This window comes from Salmo trutta, chromosome 21 (genome assembly GCF_901001165.1).
Source record: "Salmo trutta chromosome 21, fSalTru1.1, whole genome shotgun sequence".
Classification (NCBI taxonomy): Eukaryota; Metazoa; Chordata; class Actinopteri; order Salmoniformes; family Salmonidae; genus Salmo; species Salmo trutta.
The window spans coordinates 48194780-48217279 of record NC_042977.1 but is presented as its reverse complement, the minus strand read 5'-3'; the positions used below and the strand labels follow the sequence as shown (position 1 = coordinate 48217279).

At 42.6% G+C, this 22500-nt stretch overlaps 1 protein-coding gene across 1 annotated transcript in view; it reads right to left on the bottom strand.

Moving 5' to 3' along the window:
- Positions 1-22500, bottom strand: part of LOC115156478 (receptor-type tyrosine-protein phosphatase mu-like) — a 192113-nt gene that overhangs the window by 44579 nt on the left and 125034 nt on the right. The window contains exon 3 of the mRNA XM_029703900.1: positions 4703-4977. Coding sequence (XP_029559760.1) covers positions 4703-4977 — 275 coding nt within the window. The remainder of the gene's footprint in view (positions 1-4702; positions 4978-22500) is intronic.

Here is a 22500-nt window from a genome sequence, read left to right as displayed (position 1 = left end):
ACGGAACGATTTGACTAGTGCAGTGTTGGCTAGCTAGCTACATAGTTGTCTTTGTCATAGCTTGATAATTGTGTAGTTTAGTAATTACCGAGGTTAGCTAGCCAGCTATTGCCGTCCCCCGCGACGCCATTTTTCCAAACCCAGCCAACTAGTAACACTGTAGAAACTAAATACATTACAAAGGATCGTCTTGATTAGTGTTATGTTAGCTAGCTACAAAGTTGCTTTTGTATCATGACAAGGTGTAGTACTGAAACTATCGAGGTCACCTAGCCAGCTACACCTAGCCAGCTACACGGTCAAACAAAGTCAACAACGCAGCCACTGCTAGCTAGCCTACTCCACCAGCCAGCAGTACTGTATCATTTTCGTCATTTTAGTCAATAAGATTTCTTGCAACGTAAGCTTAACTTTCTGAACATTCGAGACGTGTAGTCCACTTGTCATTCCAATCTCCTTTGCATTAGCGTAGCCTCTTCTGTAGCTTGTCAACTATGTGTCTGTCTATCCCTGTTCTCTCCCCTCTGCACAGGCCATACAAACGCTTCACACCGCGTGGCCGCTGCCACTCTAACCTGGTGGTCCCAGCGCGCACGACCCACGTGGAGTTCCCGGTCTCCGGCAGCCTCTGGAACTGCCGGTCTGCGGCCAACAAGGCTGAGTTCATCTCAGCCTATGCTACCCTCCAGTCCCTAGACTTCCTGGCGCTGACGGAAACATGGATCACCACAGATAACACTGCTACTCCTACTGCTCTCTCCTCGTCTGCCCACGTGTTCTCGCATACCCCTAGAGCATCGAGCCAGCGGGGTGGTGGCACTGGAATCCTCATCTCTCCCAAGTGGACATTCTCTCTTTCTCCCCTGACCCATCTATCTCCTCATTTGAATTCCATGCTGTCACAGTTACCAGCCCTTTCAAGCTTAACATCCTCATCATTTATCGCCCTCCAGGTTCCCTTGGAGAGTTCATCAATGAGCTTGACGCCTTGATAAGTTCCTTCCCTGAGGATGGCTCACCTCTCACAGTTCTGGGTGACTTTAACCTCCCCACGTCTACCTTCGACTCATTCCTCTCTGCCTCCTTCTTTCCACTCCTCTCCTCTTTTGACCTCGCCCTCTCACCTTCCCCCCCTACTCACAAGGCAGGCAATACGCTTGACCTCATCTTTACTAGATGCTGTTCTTCCACTAATCTCATTGCAACTCCTCTCCAAGTCTCCGACCACTACCTTGTATCCTTTTCCCTCTCGCTCTCATCAAAAACTTCTCACTCTGCCCCTACTCGGAAGGTATTGCGCCGTCCCAACCTTCGCTCTCTCTCTCCTGCTACTCTCTCCTCTTCCATCCTATCATCTCTTCCCTCTGCTCAAACCTTCTCCAACCTATCTCCTGATTTTGCCTCCTCAACCCTCCTCTCCTCCCTCTCTGCATCCTTTGATTTTCTCTGTCCCCTATCCTCCAGGCCGGCTCGGTCCTCCCCTCCTGCTCCGTGGCTCGACGACTCACTGCGAGCTCACAGAACAGGGCTCCGGGCAGCCGAGCTGAAATGGAGGAAAACTCGCCTCCCTGCGGATCTCGCATCCTTTCACTCCCTCCTCTCTACATTTTCCTCTTCTGTCTCTGCTGCTAAAGCCACTTTCTACCACTCTAAATTCCAAGCATCTGCCTCTAACCCTAGGAAGCTTTTTGCTACCTTCTCCTCCCTCCTGAATCCTCCTCCCCCTCCCCCCCCTCCTCCCTCACTGCGGATGACTTCGTCAACCATTTTGAAAAGAAGGTTGACGACATCCGATCCTCGTTTGCTAAGTCAAGCGACACCGCTGGTCCTGCTCACACTGCCCTACCCTGTGCTTTGACCTCTTTCTCCCCTCTCTCTCCAGATGAAATCTCGCGTCTTGTGACGGCTGGCCGCCCAACAACCTGCCCACTTGACCCTATCCCCTCCTCTCTTCTCCAGACCATTTCCGGAGACCTTCTCCCCTACCTCACCTCGCTCATCAACTCATCCTTGACCGCTGGCTACGTCCCTTCCGTCTTCAAGAGAGCGAGAGTTGCACCCCTTCTGAAAAAACCTACACTCGATCCCTCCGATGTCAACAACTACAGACCAGTATCCCTTCTTTCTTTTCTCTCCAAAACTCTTGAACGTGCCGTCCTTGGCCAGCTCTCCTGCTATCTCTCTCAGAACGACCTTCTTGACCCTAATCAGTCAGGTTTCAAGACTGGGCATTCAACTGAGACTGCTCTTCTCTGTGTCACGGAGGCTCTCCGCACTGCTAAAGCTAACTCTCTCTCCTCTGCTCTCATCCTTCTAGACCTATCTGCTGCCTTTGATACTGTGAACCATCAGATCCTTCTCTCCACCCTCTCCGAGCTGGGCATCTCCGGCGCGGCCCACGCTTGGATTGCGTCCTACCTGACAGGTCGCTCCTACCAGGTGGCGTGGCGAGAATCTGTCTCCGCACCACGTGCTCTCACCACTGGTGTCCCCCAGGGCTCTGTTCTAGGCCCTCTCCTATTCTCGCTATACACCAAGTCACTTGGATCTGTCATATCCTCACACGGTCTCTCCTATCATTGCTATGCAGACGACACACAATTAATCTTCTCCTTTCCCCCTTCTGACAACCAGGTGGCGAATCGCATCTCTGCATGTCTGGCAGACATATCAGTGTGGATGACGGATCACCACCTCAAGCTGAACCTCGGCAAGACGGAGCTGCTCTTCCTCCCGGGGAAGGACTGCCCGTTCCATGATCTCGCCATCACGGTTGACAACTCCCTTGTGTCCTCCTCCCAGAGTGCTAAGAACCTTGGCGTGATCCTGGACAACACCCTGTCGTTCTCCACTAACATCAAGGCGGTGACCCGATCCTGTAGGTTCATGCTCTACAACATTCGCAGAGTACGACCCTGCCTCACACAGGAAGCGGTGCAGGTCCTAATCCAGGCACTTGTCATCTCCCGTCTGGATTACTGCAACTCGCTGTTGGCTGGGCTCCCTGCCTGCGCCATCAAACCCCAACAACTCATCCAGAACGCCGCAGCCCGTCTGGTGTTCAACCTTCCCAAGTTCTCTCACGTCACCCCGCTCCTCCGCTCGCTCCACTGGCTTCCAGTTGAAGCTCGCATCCGCTACAAGACCATGGTGCTTGCCTACGGAGCTGTGAGGGGAACGGCACCTCCGTACCTTCAGGCTCTGATCAGGCCCTACACCCAAACAAGGGCACTGCGTTCATCCACCTCTGGCCTGCTCGCCTCCCTACCTCTGAGGAAGCACAGTTCCCGCTCAGCCCAGTCAAAACTGTTCGCCGCTCTGGCACCCCAATGGTGGAACAATCTCCCTCACGATGCCAGGACAGCGGAGTCAATCACCACCTTCCGGAGACACCTGAAACCCCACCTCTTTAAGGAATACCCGGGATAGGATAAAGTAATCCTTCTAACCCCCCCCCTTTAAAAGATTTAGATGCACTATTGTAAAGCGGTTGTTCTACTGGATATTATAGGTGAATGCACCAATTTGTAAGTCGCTCTGGATAAGAGCGTCTGCTAAATGACTTAAATGTAAATGTAAATGTAAATGTGTGGTAAGGTATGGTATGGTGTGGTGTGGTGTGGTGTGGTATGGTATGGTGTGGTAAGGTATGGTATGGTATGGTGTGGTATGGTATGGTGTGGTATGGTGTGGTGTGGTATGGTATGGTGTGGTAAGGTATGGTGTGGTATGGTGTGGTGTGGTATGGTATGGTGTGGTATGGTATGGTGTGGTAAGGTATGGTGTGGTATGGTGTGGTGTGGTGTGGTAAGGTATGGTATGGTATGGTATGGTGTGGTAAGGTATGGTGTGGTATGGTGTGGTGTGGTATGGTATGGTATGGTGTGGTAAGGTATGGTATGGTGTGGTATGGTGTGGTAAGGTATGGTGTGGTATGGTGTGGTAAGGTATGGTGTGGTATGGTGTGGTGTGGTATGGTGTGGTAAGGTATGGTGTGGTATGGTGTGGTGTAGTAAGGTATGGTGTGGTGTGGTGTGGTGTGGTAAGGTATGGTATGGTATGGTATGGTATGGTGTGGTGTGGTAAGGTATGGTATGGTATGGTATGGTGTGGTAAGGTATGGTATGGTGTGGTATGGTGTGGTAAGGTATGGTGTGGTGTGGTGTGGTATGGTGTGGTAAGGTAAGGTAAGGTATAGTATGGTAAGGTAAGGTATGATAAGGTATGGTGTGGTGTGGTAAGGTAAGGTAAGGTATGGTAAGGTATGGTATGGTATGGTATGGTATGGTGTGGTATGGTGTGGTGTGGTAAGGTAAGGTAAGGTAAGGTATGGTAAGGTATGGTATGGTATGGTATGGTGTGGTGTGGTGTGGTATGGTAAGGTATGGTGTGGTATGGTGTGGTAAGGTATGGTGTGGTAAGGTGTGGTGTGGTGTGGTATGGTGTGGTAAGGTAAGGTATGGTAAGATATAGTATGGTAAGATATGGTATGGTAAGGTAAGGTAAGGTATGATAAGATATGGTATGGTGTGGTGTGGTATGGTATGGTGTGGTAAGGTATAGTAAGGTAAGGTATGGTGTGGTATGGTGTGGTGTGGTATGGTAAGGTAAGGTAAGGTATGGTAAGATATGGTATGGTAAGGTAAGGTATAGTATGGTAAGGTAAGGTATGATAAGATATGGTATGGTGAAACCTTCTCACCTGATAGAAGTTGGGCCAGTAGGTAGAGATGGCCAGTTCTACCTGTACCCAGTCTCTAGTAGCTGGCCCAGACACATTCCAGACAGGCATGCCCAGGGGACTGTTGTTCTCTCTGATGTACATGTTGAGCTGCCCCGGCCCCGCCCCCTCGCGCCCAGACAGGAAGTACTCGAAGATTACGCAGTGGGTGTCATTCTCCTTTAGCTGGGGGGTGAAGAGGAGGGCCTTCTGACCAGCAAAACATCCCGACGTGTTGACCATCATGAAGGCTGAATCTAGGATAGAGGAGACAGCATGTGAGACGGTACTGTGGAAATGTACAAAACTTCAGCTGAATGATCCTGATTGTAGAAGAACAGAGGAGAGGACAACATTAATGGGGATTAGAACAATGTAGCTGGAGGGTTAGGACTTAACGCCTGAAGGATCACATCAAGACAAATCAAATTTGATTTAAAGAGGCAATCTGCAGTTCAAACAATAACAAAGTGTCCATCCTGCCACTGTTTTGGTAAGCAGCTGAGGTATGGGGCTGAGGGGAAAATGTCAAATTCATAGACAAAGCTTTGGATGCAAGGATTGACCATCCATGATATCAAACTATAGTTTAATTCATGTTTGGAGGCTATACAGTGTTTGTTTACATTCATACTGAACAATAATATGCGCAACATGCAGCAATTTCAAAGATTTTACTGAGTTACAGTTCATATCAGGACATGTGAAATGGGCCTGGGAGGGCCTGGGAGGTCCTGGGTGGGCCTGGGAGGGCTTGGGAGGTCCTGGGTGGGCCTGGGAGGGATTGGGAGGTACTGGGAGGGCATAGGCCCACCCACTGGGAAGCTAGGCCCAGCCAATCAGAATGAGTTGTTCCCCACAAAAGCACCCCCACCTCAGCACAAGGTGCATTTATGTAATGATCATACTGTTTAATCAGATTCTTGATATGCCACACCTGTCAGGTGGGTGGATTATCTTGGCAAAGGAGAAATGCTCACTAACAGGGATGTAAAATAAAATGGGCAAAACATTTGAGAGAAAAAAGCTTTTTGTGCGTATGGAACATTTCTGGGATATGTTTATTTAATTTTTTTTGCAGTCCCTTTAAATAGCATGTAGCCATCTGGATACATTTGACAGTATAACAGTGGAGAGGAGACACTAACGTGGGTTAGCAAAAGTTCTTTATGTAGAGAGAGATGACCGAGAGAGGACTGGGAGAGGACTAGGAGAGGACCGGGAGAGGACTGGGAGAAGACTGGGAGAGGACTGGGAGAGGACTGGGAGAGGACCGGGAGAGGACTTGGGAGAGAACTGGGAGAGGACTGGGAAAGGACTGGGAGAGAACTGGGAGAGGACTGGGAGAGGACTGGGAGAGGACTGGGAGAGGACTGGGAGAGGACTGGGAGAGGACTGGGAGAGAACTGGGAGAGGACTGGGAGAGGACTGGGAGAGGACTGGGAGAGGACTGGGAAAGGACTGGGAAAGGACCGGGAGAGGACTGGGAGAGGACTGTGTTGTGCTTTGATTGACTGTAAAACATTGAGGAGACATGAGACAGGGTTGGAGTCAATCCCAATTCAATTCCAGTCAATTCCGAAAGTAAAACTAAATTCCATATCCACATGTTCCTAATTGAAAAGAGAGTTGGAATTGGAACGTTAGTGTACTTCCTGAAATGACAGGAAGTCTTGTATCTCATAGTGACACTGCCAGCTATACTGATGGTTTTAACAAAGGTGGATTATAGCTCACATGATGGGGGAAAAGCGAAGAAAAGGTAGAATGAGGAATCAATAGCAACTAGAGTAAGAAGAACAGTTTAGATTTCCTCCCTTTGATTTAACATTAAAGGTTCATCTAATCCTCTCTCCACCTGCCAATAGAGTACAAGTGAGAATGATTATATTGGCAAAACACTGAGGGAAAAGGGCTGAGCACAGCGTATTTATCTTCTCATAGACCTGTCAGCTATCAGCTCTACAGAAAGAATAGACGACACATGACGGACTGAAAGGACACGTGAGAAATACAATCCGGGGTTATATTCATTAGTGCAAGCCGTAGAAAACCGACACAAAACTAGCAGCGAAAATACCAGTTAATACCATACTATATACAGGGTCAGTTAATACCAAACTATATACAGTTAATACCATACTATATACAGGATCAGTTAATACCATACTATATACAGGGTCAGTTAATACCATACTATATACAGTTAATACCATACTATATACAGGGTCAGTTAATACCATACTATATACAGGGTCAGTTAATATCATACTATATACAGTTAATACCATACTATATACAGGACCAGTTAATACCATACTATATACAGGATCAGTTAATACCATACTATATACAGGGTCAGTTAATACCATACTATATACAGGGTCAGTTAATACCATACTATATACAGGGTCAGTTAATACCATACTATATACAGGGTCAGTTAATACCATACTATATACAGGGTCAGTTAATATCATACTATATACAGTTAATACCATACTATATACAGGGTCAGTTAATACCATACTATATACAGGGTCAGTTAATACCATACTATATACAGGGTCAGTTAATACAATACTATATACAGGGTCAGTTAATACCAAACTATATACAGTTAATACCATACTATATACAGGGTCAGTTAATACCATACTATATACAGGATCAGTTAATACCAAACTATATACAGGATCAGTTAATACCATACTATATACAGGATCAGTTAATACCATACTATATACAGGGTCAGTTAGTACCATACTATATACAGGATCAGTTAATACCATACTATATACAGTTAATACCATACTATATACAGTTAATACCATACTATATACAGGGTCAGTTAATACCATACTATATACAGGATCAGTTAATACCATACTATATACAGGGTCAGTTAATACCACACTATATACAGTTAATACCATACTATATACAGGGTCAGTTAATACCATACTATATACAGTTAATACCATACTATATACAGGGTCAGTTAGTACCATACTATATACAGGATCAGTTAATACCATACTATATACAGTTAATACCATACTATATACAGTTAATACCATACTATATACAGGGTCAGTTAATACCATACTATATACAGGATCAGTTAATACCATACTATATACAGGGTCAGTTAATACCACACTATATACAGTTAATACCATACTATATACAGGGTCAGTTAATACCATACTATATACAGTTAATACCATACTATATACAGGGTCAGTTAATACCATACTATATACAGGATCAGTTAATACCATACTATATACAGGATCAGGTTAATACCATACTATATACAGTTAATACCATACTATATACAGGGTCAGGTAATACCATACTATATACAGGGTCAGTTAATACCATACTATATACAGTTAATACCATACTATATACAGGATCAGTTAATACCATACTATATACAGTTAATACCATACTATATACAGGGTCAGTTAATACCATACTATATACAGGGTCAGTTAATACCATACTATATACAGGGTCAGTTAATACCATACTATATACAGTTAATACCATACTATATACAGGGTCAGTTAATACCATACTATATACAGGGTCAGATAATACCATACTACAGTTGAAGTCGGAAGTTTACATACACTTAGGTTGGAGTCATTAAAACTCGTTGTTCAACCACTCCACACATTTCTTGTTAACAAACTATAGTTTTGGCAAGTCACTTAGAACATCTACCTTATGCATGACACAAGTAATTTTTCCAACAATTGTTTACAGACAGATTATTTCACCTATAATTCACTGTATCACAATTCCAGTGGGTCAGAAGTTTACATACACTAAGTTGACTGTGCCTTTAAACAGCTTGGAAAATTCCATGGCTTTAGAAGCTTCTGATAGGCTAATTGACATAATTTGAGACAAGTTGAGGTGTACATGTGGATGTATTTCAAGGCCTACCTGCAAACTCAGTGCCTCTTTGCTTGACATCATGGGAAAATCAAAATAAATCAGCCAAGACCTCAGAAAAAAGTTGTAGACCTCCACAAGTTGGGTACATTCTTGGGAGCAATTTCCAAACGCCTGAAGGTACCACGTACATCTGTACAGACAATAGTACACAAGTATAAACACCATGGGAAAACGCAGCCGTCATACCACTCAGGAAGGAGACGCGTTCTGTCTCCTAGAGATGAAAGTACTTTGGTGCGAAAAGTGCAAATCAATCCCAGAACAACAGCAAAGGACTCTGTGAAGATGCTGGAGGAAACAGGTACAAAAGTGTCTATATCCACAGTAAAATGAATCCTATAACCTGAAAGGCCGCTCAGCAAGGAAGAAGCCACTGCTCCAAAACCGCCATAAAAAAGCCAGACTACGGTTTGCAAATGCACATGGGGACAAAGACCGTACTTTTTAGAGAAATATCCTCTGGTCTGATGAAACAAAAATAGGAACTGTTTGGCCATAATGACCATCGTTATGTTTGGAGGAATAAACGGGAGACTTGCATCCCGAAGAACACCATCCCAACCGTGAAGCACGGGGGTGGCAGCATCATGTTGTGGGGGTGCTTTGCTGCAGAAGGGACTGGTGCACTTCACAAAATAGATGGCATCATGAAGGAGGAAAATTATGTGGATATATTGAAGCAACATCTCAAGACATCTGTCAGGAAGTTAAAGCTTGGACGCAAATGGGTCTTCCAAATGGACAATGACCCCAAGCATACTTCCAAAGTTGTGGCAAAATGGCTTAAAGACAACAAAGTCAAGGTATTGGAGTGACCATCACAAAGCCCTGACCTCAATCCTATAGAAAAAGGGTGGTCAGAACTGAAAAAGCTTGTGCGAGCAAGGAAACCTGTCTCAGTTACACCAGCTCTGTCAGGAGGAATGGGCCAAAATTCACCCAACTTATTGTGGGAAGCTTGTGGAAGGCTACCCGAAACGTTTGACCCAAGTTAAACAATTTAAAGGCAATGCTACTAAATACTAATTGAGTGTATGTAAACTTCTGACCCACTGGGAATGTGATGAAAGAAATAAAAGCTGAAATAAATCATTCTCTCTACTATTATTCTGACATTTCACATTCTTAAAATAAAGTGGTGATTCTAACTGACCTAAAACAGGGAATTTTTACAAGGATTAAATGTCAGGAATTGTGAATAACTGAGTGCAAATGTATTTGGCTAAGGTGTATGTAAACCTCCAACTTCAACTGTATATACAGGGTCAGTTAGTACCATACTATATACAGGGTCAGTAAATACCACACTATATACAGGATCAGTTAATACCATACTATATACAGTTAATACCATACTATATACAGGGTCAGTTAATACCATACTATATACAGGGTCAGTAAATACCATACTATATACAGGGTCAGTTAGTACCATACTATATACAGGGTCAGTTAATACCATACTATATACAGTTAATACCATACTATATACAGGGTCAGTTAATACCATACTATATACAGGGTCAGTTAATACCATACTATATACAGGGTCAGTTAGTACCATACTATATACAGGGTCAGTTAATACCATACTATATACAGTTAATACCATACTATATACAGGGTCAGTTAATACCATACTATATACAGGGTCAGTTAATACCATACTATATACAGGGTCAGTTAGTACCATACTATATACAGGGTCAGTTAATACCATACTATATACAGTTAATACCATACTATATACAGGATCAGTTAATACCATACTATATACAGGGTCAGTTAATACCATACTATATACAGGATCAGTTAATACCATACTATATACAGGGTCAGTTAATACCATACTATATACAGTTAATACCATACTATATACAGTTAATACCATACTATATACAGGGTCAGTTAATACCATACTATATACAGGGTCAGTTAATACCATACTATATACAGTTAATACCATACTATATACAGGGTCAGTTAATACCATACTATATACAGTTAATACCATACTATATACAGGGTCAGTTAATACCATACTATATACAGGGTCAGTTAATACCATACTATATACAGTTAATACCATACTATATACAGGGTCAGTTAATACCATACTATATACAGTTAATACCATACTATATACAGGGTCAGGTTAATACCATACTATATACAGTTAATACCATACTATATACAGGGTCAGTTAATACCATACTATATACAGTTAATACCATACTATATACAGGGGCAGTTAATACCATACTATATACAGTTAATACCATACTATATACAGGGTCAGGTTAATACCATACTATATACAGTTAATACCATACTATATACAGGGTCAGTAAATACCACACTATATACAGTTAATACCACACTATATACAGGGTCAGTTAATACCATACTATATACAGGATCAGTTAATACCATACTATATACAGGACCAGTTAATACCATACTATATACAGAGTCAGTTAATACCACACTATATACAGGGTCAGTTAATACCATACTATATACAGGGTCAGTTAATACCATACTATATACAGGGTCAGTTAATACCATACTATATACAGGATCAGTTAATACCATACTATATACAGTTAATACCATACTATATACAGGGTCAGTTAATACCATACTATATACAGGGTCAGTTAATACCATACTATATACAGGACCAGTTAATACCATATTAACAATGCACAGGGATACTGGAGTGATGGAGGTAGATGTGAATAGGGGTAAGGTGTCTAGGCAACAGGATAAAAGACAGAGTAGCAGCAGCTTGTGTGTGTGTGTGTGTTGGAGTGACAGTATGTGTGTGTGTGTGTGTGTGTGTGTGAGTGTGTGTGTGTGTGCGTGTGTGCGTGTGTGTGTGTTGGAGTGACAGTGTGTGTGTGTGTGTGTGTGTGTGTGTGTGTGTGTGTGTGTGTGTGTGTGTGTGTGTGTGTGTGTGTGTGTGTGTGTGTGTGTGTGTGCGTGTGTGTGCGTGTGTGTGTTGGAGTGACAGTGTGTGAGTGTTTGTGTTGGAGTGACAGTGTGTGTGTGTGTGTGTGTGTGTGTGTGTTGGAGTGACAGTGTGTGTGTGAGTGTGTGTGTTGGAGTGATAGTGTGTGAGTGTGTGTGTGTGTGTGTGTGTGTGTGTGTGTGTGTGTGTGTGTGTGTGTGTGTGTGTGTGTGTGTGTGTGTGTGTGTGTGTGTGTGTGTGTGTGTGTGTGTGTTGGAGTGACAGTGTGTGAGTTTTTATTTTATTTTTTATTTCACCTTTATTTAACCAGGTAGGCCAGTTGAGAACAAGTTCTCATTTACAACTGCTATCTGGCCAAGATAAAGCAAAGCAGTGCAACACAAACAACAACACAGAGTTACACATGGAATAAACAAGCGTACAGTCAATAACACAATAGAAAAAAACAAAGTCTATATACAGTGTGTGCAAATGGCATGAGGAGGTACGGCAATAAATAGGCCATAGTAGCGAAGTAATTACAATTTAGCAGATTAACACTGGAGTGATAGATGAGCAGATGATGATGGTGTGTAAGTAGTGATCCTGGTGTGCAAAAGAGCAGCAAAGTAAATAAAAACAGTATGGGGATGAGGTAGGTAGATTGGGTGGGCTGTTTACAGATTGACTATGTACAGCTGATGCGATCGGTTAGCTGCTCAGATAGCTGATGTTTAAAGTTAATGAGGGAAATGTAAGTCTCCAGCTTCAGCGATTTTTGCAATTCGTTCCAGTCATTGGCAGCAGAGAACTGGAAGGAAAGGCAGCCAAAGGAGGTGTTGGCTTTGGGGATGACCAGTGAAAAATACCTGCTGGAGCGTGTGCTACGGGTGAGTGTTGTTATCGTGACCAGTGAGCTGAGATAAGGCGGAGCTTTACCTAGCATAGACTTATAGATGACCTGGAGCCAGTGGGTCTGGCGATGAATATGTAGCGAGGGCCAGCCGACTAGAGCGTACAGGTCACAGTGGTGGGTGGTATAAGGCGCTTTGGTAACAAAACGGATGGCACAGTGATAGACTACATCCACTTTGCTGAGTAGAGTATTGGAAGCTATTTTGTAGATGACATCACTGAAGTCGAGGATCGGTAGGATAGTCAGTTTTACTAGGGTAAGTTTGGCGGCATGAGTGAAGGATGCTTTGTTGCGATATAGGAAGCCGATTCTAGATTTCATTTTGGATTGGAGATGCTTAATGTGAGTCTGGAAGGAGAGTTTACAGTCTAACCAGACACCTAGGTATTTGTAGTTGTCCACATATTCTACGTCAGAACCGTCCAAAGTAGTGATGCTGGACGGTCGGGCAGGTGCTGGTAGCGATCAGTTGAATAGCATGCATTTAGTTTTACTTGCGTTTAAGAGCAGTTGGAGGCCACAGAAGGAGTGTTGTATGGCACTGAAGCTCATTTGGAGGTTTGTTAGCACAGTGTCCGAAAAAGGGCCAGATGTATACAGAATGGTGTCGTCTGCATAGAGGTGGATCAGGGAATCACCCGTAGCAAGAGTGACATCGTTGATATATACAGAGAAAAGAAGAAAAAAAAGAATCGGCCCGAGAATTGAACCCTGTGGTAGCCCCATAAAGACTGCCAGAGGTCCGGAAAACAGGCCCTCCGATTTGACACACTGAACTCTGTCTGCGAAGTAGTTGGCGAACTAGGCGAGGCAGTCATTTGAGAAACCAAGGCTACTGAGTCTGCCGATAAGAATACGGTGATTGACAGAGTCGAAAGCCTTGGCCAGATCGATGAAGACGGCTGCACAGTACTGTCTTTTATTAGTGGCGGTTAAGATATTGTTTAGTACCTTGAGCGTGGCTGAGGTGCACCCGTGACCAGCTCGGAAACCAGATTACACTGCGGAGAAGGTACGGTGGGATTCAAAATGGTCAGTGATCTGTTTATTAACTTGGCTTTCAAAGACTTTAGAAAGGCAGGGCAGGATGGATATAGGTCTGTAACAGTTTGGGTCTAGAGTGTCACCCCCTTTGAAGAGGGGGATGACCGTGGCAGCTTTCCAATCATTAGGGATCTCGGACGAAACGAAAGAGAGGTTGAACAGACTGGTAATAGGGGTTGAAACAATGGCGGTGGATAATGTTAGAAAGAGAGGGTCCAGATTGTCTAGCACAGTTGATTTGTACGGGTCCAGGTTTTGCAGCTCTTTCAGAACATCTGCGATCTGGATTTGGGTGAAGGAGAAGCAGGGAGGCTCAGGCAAGTAGCTGCGACGAGTGCGGAGCTGTTGGCCGGGGGTTAGGATAGCCAGGAGGAAAGCATGGCCAGCCGTAGAGAAGTGCTTATTGAAATTTTGGGGTGGTCGTTTGACCGCGGACCCATAGCGGATGCAGGCAATGAGGCAGTGATCGCTGAGATCCTGATTGAAAACAGCAGAGGTGTATTTGGAGGGCAAGTTGGTCAGGATAATATCTATGAGGCTGCCCATGTTTGCGGATTTAGGGTTGTACCTGATGGTTTCCTTGATAATTTGTGTGAGATTGAGGGCATCTAGCTTAGATTGTAGGACTGCCGGGGTGTTAAGCATATCCCAGTTTAGGCCACCTAACAGAATGAACTCTGAAGATAGATGGGGGGCAATCAATTCACATATGGTGTCCAGGGCACCGCTGGGAGCTGAGGGGGGTCTATAACAGGCGGCAACAGTGAGAGATTTATTTCTGGAGAGATTGATTTTTAAAATTAGAAGCTCAAACTGTTTGGGCATAGACCTAGAAAGTATGACAGAACTTTGCAAGCTATCTCTGCAGTAGATTGCAACTCCTCCCCCTTTGGCAGTTCTATCTTGATGGAAAATGTTGTAGTTGGGTATAGGAATCTCAGAATTTTTGGTGGCCTTCCTAAGCCAGGATTCAGACACGGCAAGGACATCAGGGTTGGCGGAGTGTGCTAAACCAGTGAGTAAAACAAAGTTAGGGAGGAGGCTTCTGATGTTAACATGCATGAAACCAAGGTGTGTTGGAGTGTTGGAGTTACAGTGTGTGTGTGTGTGTGTGTGTGTGTGTGTGTGTGTGTGTGTGTGTGTGTGTGTGTGTGTGTGTGTGTGTGTGTGTGTGTGTGTGTGTGTGTGTGTGTGTGTGTGTGTGTGCGTGCGTGTTGTGTAGGGCCCTGTGAGTGTGCATAGAGACAGTGCAACAAAAAAAATACAAATAAAATGTCAATAAAGATACAAGGTCAACTCAGATAATCGGTGTAACTATTTTTGATAGATATTTATCAGTCTTATTGCTGGGGGATAGAAGCTGTTCAACAGCCTGTTGGTGCCAGACTTGATCCACCGGTACCGCTTGTCGTGCGGAAGCACAGAGAACATTCTACGGTTGAACATTTAAGTCACAGAGTCACTCTAATGAAATAGCACAAGTACACACAGAGTACTGGATATCATTCCTCTCATGAATCACTGAGGTACTGGTAGAAAAAGAGGGGGAAACTCTCCCCATGCTTCCCCCTGTAGATCAGCACACCATTTATCAGACACCTATTTGTTCCTACAGTGACTCAGACTTTGCCCTGTTTGTTTTGTTGTGCTAAATAACACATGTAACGCTCTCCAATTCAATTTCTCTATTCTCTCTCGCCCCACCCCCCCCCCACTCTCCTCTTTCAGATAACGAGCGAGGCATCTGTCAATTTTACAGACTGTAACAGGAGGAAAAGGAGGAGGGGAGGAGGAGATGAAAGGAGAAGAGGAGGAGAAGAGAGGAGAGGAGGAGGAGATGAGAAAAGAATGTCATGTAAAACAATGTCATGCTACATTGTCTTACATGATCTGATCTCTAGTCTACAACATATCAATACACCTCTATCTGTACTGATCTCTAGTCTATAACATATCAATACATCTCAATCTGTACTGATCTCTAGTCTATAACATATCAATACATCTCAATCTGTACTGATCTCTAGTCTATAACATATCAATACACCTCTATCTGTACTGATCTCTAGTCTATAACATATCAATACATCTCTATCTGTACTGATCTCTAGTCTACAACATCTCAAAATATCTCTATTAATCTCTACTGTTATCTAGTCTACAACATCTCAAAATATCTCTATTAATCTCTACTGATCTCTAGTCTACAACATCTCAATACATCTCTATTAATCTCTAGTCTACAACATCTCAATACATCTCAATCTCTTCTGATCTGATGGCACTGATCAGTGCCATTCGTTTTGTCACCAAAGCCCCATATACTACCCACCACTGTGACCTGTATACTCTCGTTGGCTGGCCCTCGCTTCATATTTGTCGCCAAACCCACTGGCTCCAGGTCATCTATAAGTATTTGCCAGGTAAAGCCCCGCCTTATCTCAGCTCACTGATCACCATAGCAACACCCACCCGTAGCACACGCTCCAGCAGGTATATTTCACTGGTCATTCCCAAAGCCAACACTTCCTTTGGCCGCCTTTCCTTCCAGTTCTCTGCTGCCAATGACTGGACCGAATTGCAGAAATCTCTGAAGCTGGAGTCTTCTATCTCCCTCTCTAACTTTAAGCACCAGCTGTCAGAGCAGCTTACCGATCACTATACCTGTACATAGCCCATCTGTAAATAGCACACCCAACTACCTCATCCCCATATTGTTATTTCTCTTCTTGCTCTTTTGCACCCCAGTATCTCTACTTGCACATCATGATCTGTACATTTATCACTCCAGTATTAATGCTAATTTGTAATTATTTTCACCTCTATGGCCTATTTATTGCCTTACCTCCTTACTCTTCTACATTTGCACACATTGTACATAGATTTTTTGTTATTGACAGTACGTTTGTTTATGTGTAACCCTGCATTGTTGTTTTTGTCACACTGCTTTGCTTTATCTTAGCCAGGTCGTAGTTGTAAATGAGAATTTGTTCTCAACAGGCCTACCTGGTTAAATAAAGGGGAAAAAAATAAATAGAAAAATCTCTAGTCTACAACATATTAATTCAACTCTATCTCTACTGCTCTATGACATTGTGGCTCTAGTCAACTGTAGTGTTATAGGAAACAAGGGTGTCTTTCGAGGCATGTGTCTTATGGGATCTCTACAGCAGCTGAACGGTAAACTGTGAACGCAGCAGTACATCTCTGGCCACTGAGGTAAATATGGAGAATACACAGTACATTAACTTACGGCAGAGCAAATCAGTTGTCTTTCCTCCGCTATTTGTTATAACCAGCACCGTGTTCACTCTCGTATGTAGAAAGCAGGTCAGAGAGCAACTTTGAGACACTCCAACTTTGATCGTCGCTCGATAGAATGTTCTCTAAGGTCCTTTTTAATAACATTCAACCATCTGTTCAGGTGACTAAACTTTCTCTCTCTCTATCTCCCCCTCGCTCTCCTTCCCTCCCTCCCTGTCTCCCTCCCTGTCTCCCTGTCTCCCTCCCTCCCTGTCTCCATCCCTCCCTGTCTCCCTCCCTCCCTGTCTCCCTCCCTCCCTGTCTCATTCCCTGTCTCCATCCCTCCTTCCCTCCCTGTCTCTTTGTATCCATATCTCTCTCCCTCCCTCCCTCCCTCCCTCCCTCCCTCCCTCCCTCCCTCCCTCCCTCCCTCCCTCCCTCCCTGTCTCTTTGTATCCATATCTCTCTCCCTCCCTCCCCCTCTCTCTCCATCGCTCTCTCCCTCCCCCGTGGGGAGTCAGGTCTCTGTCAGTGTGATATGAACCAACACTAATAACCTCATGATGAATAGGTTCCATTGAAGCGCCATTACAAAGACAGAGCACACGTCTCAAATGGCACCTTATTCCCTACATAGTGCACTACTTTCAACCAGGGGCCCCAGGCACTGTAGTGCACTATATTGGGAATAGGGTTGGTATTTGGGACGCAGAACAGAGAAACACAGAGAAACACATAGTGCTGTATTTCCTGTGGTGATTACAAACAGTCTGCTTACTATACAATGTGACACTGTTACACACAGGTTGATGCATCGCTGTGTTTTCTCTCTCTCTCTCTCTCTCTCTCTCTCTCTCTCTCTCTCTCTCTGTCTCTCTGTGTGTGTGTGTGTGTCATTGTCTTTCTCCCTGTGTAGGTAATTAAGGATAGAAATCTGATCCGTCTAGCCAGTCGTACATTTCCCTCCATTATTAATGAAATATTAATCAAACAATGTACATTGTCTTACCAGTCACTTCCCATATGGCTACATATTTCATATTCTCTTGCAAGTGCCACAGTGCCTTCAGAAAGTACTCATACCCCATGACTTATTCCACATGTTGTTGTGTTACAGCCTGAATGGATTAAACCGATTTAAATAGACACATAAAGTTCAGTTCTTTGCAACATGTTTTTCAGTATTACTTAAAGTGCCTTGTTGCAAACAGGATGCATGTTTTGTAATATTTCTATTCTGTACAGGCTTCCTTCTATTCACTCTGTCATTTAGGTTAGTATTGTGGAGTAACTACAATGTTGTTGATCCATCCTCAGTTTTCTCCTATCACAACCATTAAACTCTGTAACTGTTAGAAATCACTATTGACCTCATGGTGAAATCCCCGAGCGTTTTCCTTCCTCTCCGGCAACTGAGTCAGGAAGGACACCTGTATCATTGTAGTGACTGGGTGTATTGATACACCATCCAAAGTGTAATTAATAAATTCACATTGCTCAAAGGGATATTCAGCGTCTGTTTATCGATGCCTTTCTTCGCGAGGCGTTGGAAAGCGTCCCTGGTCTTTGTGGTTGAATCTTTGCTTGAAATTCACTACTCGATTGAGGGACCTTACAGATATAATTATTGTATGTGTGGGGAACAGAGATGTGGTAGTCATTCAAAAATCATGTTAACCCCTATTATGAACACGGAATGAGTCCATGCAAATGATAATGCGATTTGTTACTCCTGGACTTATTTAGGCTTGCCATAACAAAAGGAGTTGAATAGTTATTGACATTTCAGCTTTACATTTTATAAATTTCTCAAATGTTCTAAAAACATAATTGCACTTTGACATTATGGGGTATTGTGATGTCATTATGGGGTATTGTGATGTCATTATGGGGTATTGTGATGTCATTATGGGATATTGTGATGTCATTATGGGGTATTGTGTGTAGATCAGTGACCACAAAATCTCAATTTAATCCATTTTAAAATTAGGCCGTAACACAAGAAAATATGGAAAAAGTTAAAGGGTGTGAATACTTACTGAAGGCATTATAATCTAACCGTAATGCAACACATTCAGTAAATAACTACTTAAATAGAAGAAGGAGAAAAAAAAATCAAACTTTTGAGGAAGTATCTGACAAATATATTTCCGTTCTTTTAACTTGAATGGAATATGACAGAATATACATATTTCCAGTTACACCACATCTCCCCTGCCCTCTCACCATACAGACTCCAGGAACAAGATATTGAAACCCCTATGTGTTCTTTCTAATCTAACGCGGCACTCCTTCCTTCCCTAACACTCATCAAGATTAATAATGACCGCATATGTACACTACCGTAGCAGCAGTTCAACAACAACCGCAAACTAATTAGTTTACCAGTCTAAGATCAAGTCATAGTGACATTGTGTTATGCTACTTGCAAGACACACCAGTATGTGGGTTATTCTCTCTCTCTCTCTCTCTCTGTTTCTCTCTCTTCCTCCCTCCCCCTTATATCTCCCTTGCTCTCTCTCCCCCCATCACTGTGTCCCTCCTCGCTTTCCGCTCCCTCAATCCCCTTCTTTGAAATAAATATGCAGTTCATCAGGCCAATTAAATGTAGAGATCTCTCCCTCCACTTGAGGGCTGTCTGCATTAGGCTCTGCCCCAAATGGTCCCCTACTCTATGTGTAGTGCACTACTTTTGACCAAAGAACCTATAGGTTGAAAGTATTGCACTATAATGGGAATAGGGTGCCATTTGTGACTCCGATTTAGTGTGGTGTAGTCCATAAAGGGCAGAGCTGTTGTCAGAGGACGAGGTATTCCGGAGAACACTGTCGTTCATATGGTGGTCACTGTTTCACCTTCTACTGCACACAGTAAAGAATATAGACCTGTCTAGAATATAGACTTGTATAGTATAGAATATATACCTGTATAGAATATAGACCTGTATAGTATAGAATATAGACCTGTATAGAATATAGACCTGTATAGAATATAGACCTATACAGTACAGAATATAGACCTCTATAGTATAGAATATAGACCTATACAGTACAGAATATAGACCTCTATAGTATAGAATTCAGACATATATAGCATAGAATATAGACCTCTATAGTATAGAATATAGACATATATAGTACAGAATATACCCCTGTATAGTATAGAATATAGACATATATAGAACATAATATATACCTGTATAGTATAGAATATATACCTATACAGTACAGAATATAGATCTATATAGTATAGAATATAGACCTGTATAGTGCACGACTTTTGGCAGCTTCATTAAATATTACTAGCAAAACACCAGTCTCAACGTCAACAGTGAAGAGGCGACTCCAGGATGCTGGCCTTCTAGGCAGAGTTCCTCTGTCCAGTGTCTGTGTTCTTTTGCCCATCTTAATCTTTTATTTTTATTGGCCAGTCGGAGATATGGCTTTTTCTTTGCAACTCTGCCTAGAAGGCCAGCATCCTGGAGTCGCCTCTTCACTGTTGACGTTGAGACTGGTGTTTTGTGGGAACTATTTAATTAAGCTGCCAGTTGAGGACTTGTGAGGCGTCTATTTCTCAAACTAGACACTAATGTACGTGTCCTCTTGGTCAGTTGTGCACCGGGGCCTCCCACTCCTCTTTCTATTCTGGTTAGAGTCAGTTTGCGCTGTTCTGTGACGGGAGTAGTACACAGCGTTGTACGAGATCTTCAGTTTCTTGGCAATTTCTCGCATAGAATAGCCTTCATTTCTCAGAGCAAGAATAGACTGATGAGTTTCAGTAGAAAGTTCTTTGTTTCTGGCCATTTTGAGCCTGTACTCGACCCACAAATGCTGATGCTCCAGATACTCAACTAGTCTAAAGAAGGCCAGTTTTATTGCTTCTTTAATCAGAACAACAGTTTTCAGCTGTGCTAACATAATTGCAAAAGGGTTTTCTAATGATCAATTAGGCTTTTAAAATTATAAACTTGGATTAGCTAACACAATGTGCCATTGGAACACAGGAGTGATGGTTGCTGATAATAGGCCTCTGTACGCCTATGTAGATATTCCATTAAAAAAATCTGCCGTTTCCAGCTACAATAGTCATTTACAACATTAACAATGTCTTCACTGTATTTATGCTATTTTAATGGACAAAAAATGTAATTAGGTTACTCCAAACATTTGAACGGTAGTGTATATAGTATAGAATATAGACCTGTATAGTATAGAATATAGACCTGTATAGTATAGAATATAGACCTGTATAGTACAGAATATAGACCTGTATAGTATAGAATATAGACCTGTATAGTATAGAATATAGACCTGAATAGTACAGAATATAGACCTGTATAGTACAGAATATAGACCTGTATAGTATAGAATATAGACATGTATAGTATAGAATATAGACCGGTATAGAATATAGACCTGTATAGTATAGAATATAGACCTGTATAGTATAGAATATAGACCTGAATAGTACAGAATATAGACCTGTATAGTACAGAATATAGACCTGTATAGTATAGAATATAGACCTGTATAGTATAGAATATAGACCTGAATAGTACAGAATATAGACCTGTATAGTACAGAATATAGACCTGTATAGTATAGAATATAGACCTGTATAGTATAGAATATAGACCTGTATAGAATATAGACCTGTATAGAATAGAATATAGACCTGTATAGTATAGAATATAGACCTGAATAGTACAGAATATACACCTGTATAGTATAGAATATAGACCTGTATAGTATAGAATATAGACCTGTATAGAATATAGACCTGTATAGTATAGAATATAGACCTGTATAGTATAGAATATAGACCTGAATAGTACAGAATATAGACCTGTATAGTATAGAATATAGACATGTATAGTATAGAATATAGACCTGAATAGTACAGAATATAGACCTGTATAGTATAGAATATAGACATGTATAGTATAGAATATAATAGAACTCCTGTAAAATGTATAATGTTGATATCAATCGAAGGTCGAGGAAAGACAGGCCCTATCGAAGGTCGAGGAAAGACAGGCCCTATTGAAGGTCGAGGAAAGACAGGCCCTATCGAAGGTCGAGAAAAGACAGGCCCTATCGAAGGTCGAGGAAAGACAGGCCCTATCGAAGGTCGAGGAAAGACAGGCCCTATCGAAGGTGTGTTTTCCATTTGACCAAATCAATCAGGAATGAATTGTTCATTACTGTACAGTAAAGAATATAGAACTGCTGAAATGTAACAGATATAATTTACATCCTGCTGCTAATATTACATTTTATCCAAATACCTGAGGGAGATCTGAAACACACCTGATTGTGATGGAAGATGAAGCAGAGAAGATTACTCATCCCCGTTGGTCGATCCACTGCCTGACCTGTCGTTGTTAAAAAAAAAAATGCTCCGGGGAATTTTAACCACTAATAACGTCTCTATTTTAACAAAACTAACGCAATGCTCAACGGTAGCGCTATAGTCCAGTGTGAATTGATAATACAGTTTATTATGTAGCATAGGTTACAAAAACGAGTGATAGCAACAGTAAATAATATCCAGTGTTTACTCGATATGTTCGGAGTATTGAAATTGGCTTCAACGAGTAGAGACGTTTACGTGTCACACTTCTCCTCAATTTAAAATACTAGGCTTCTGTAA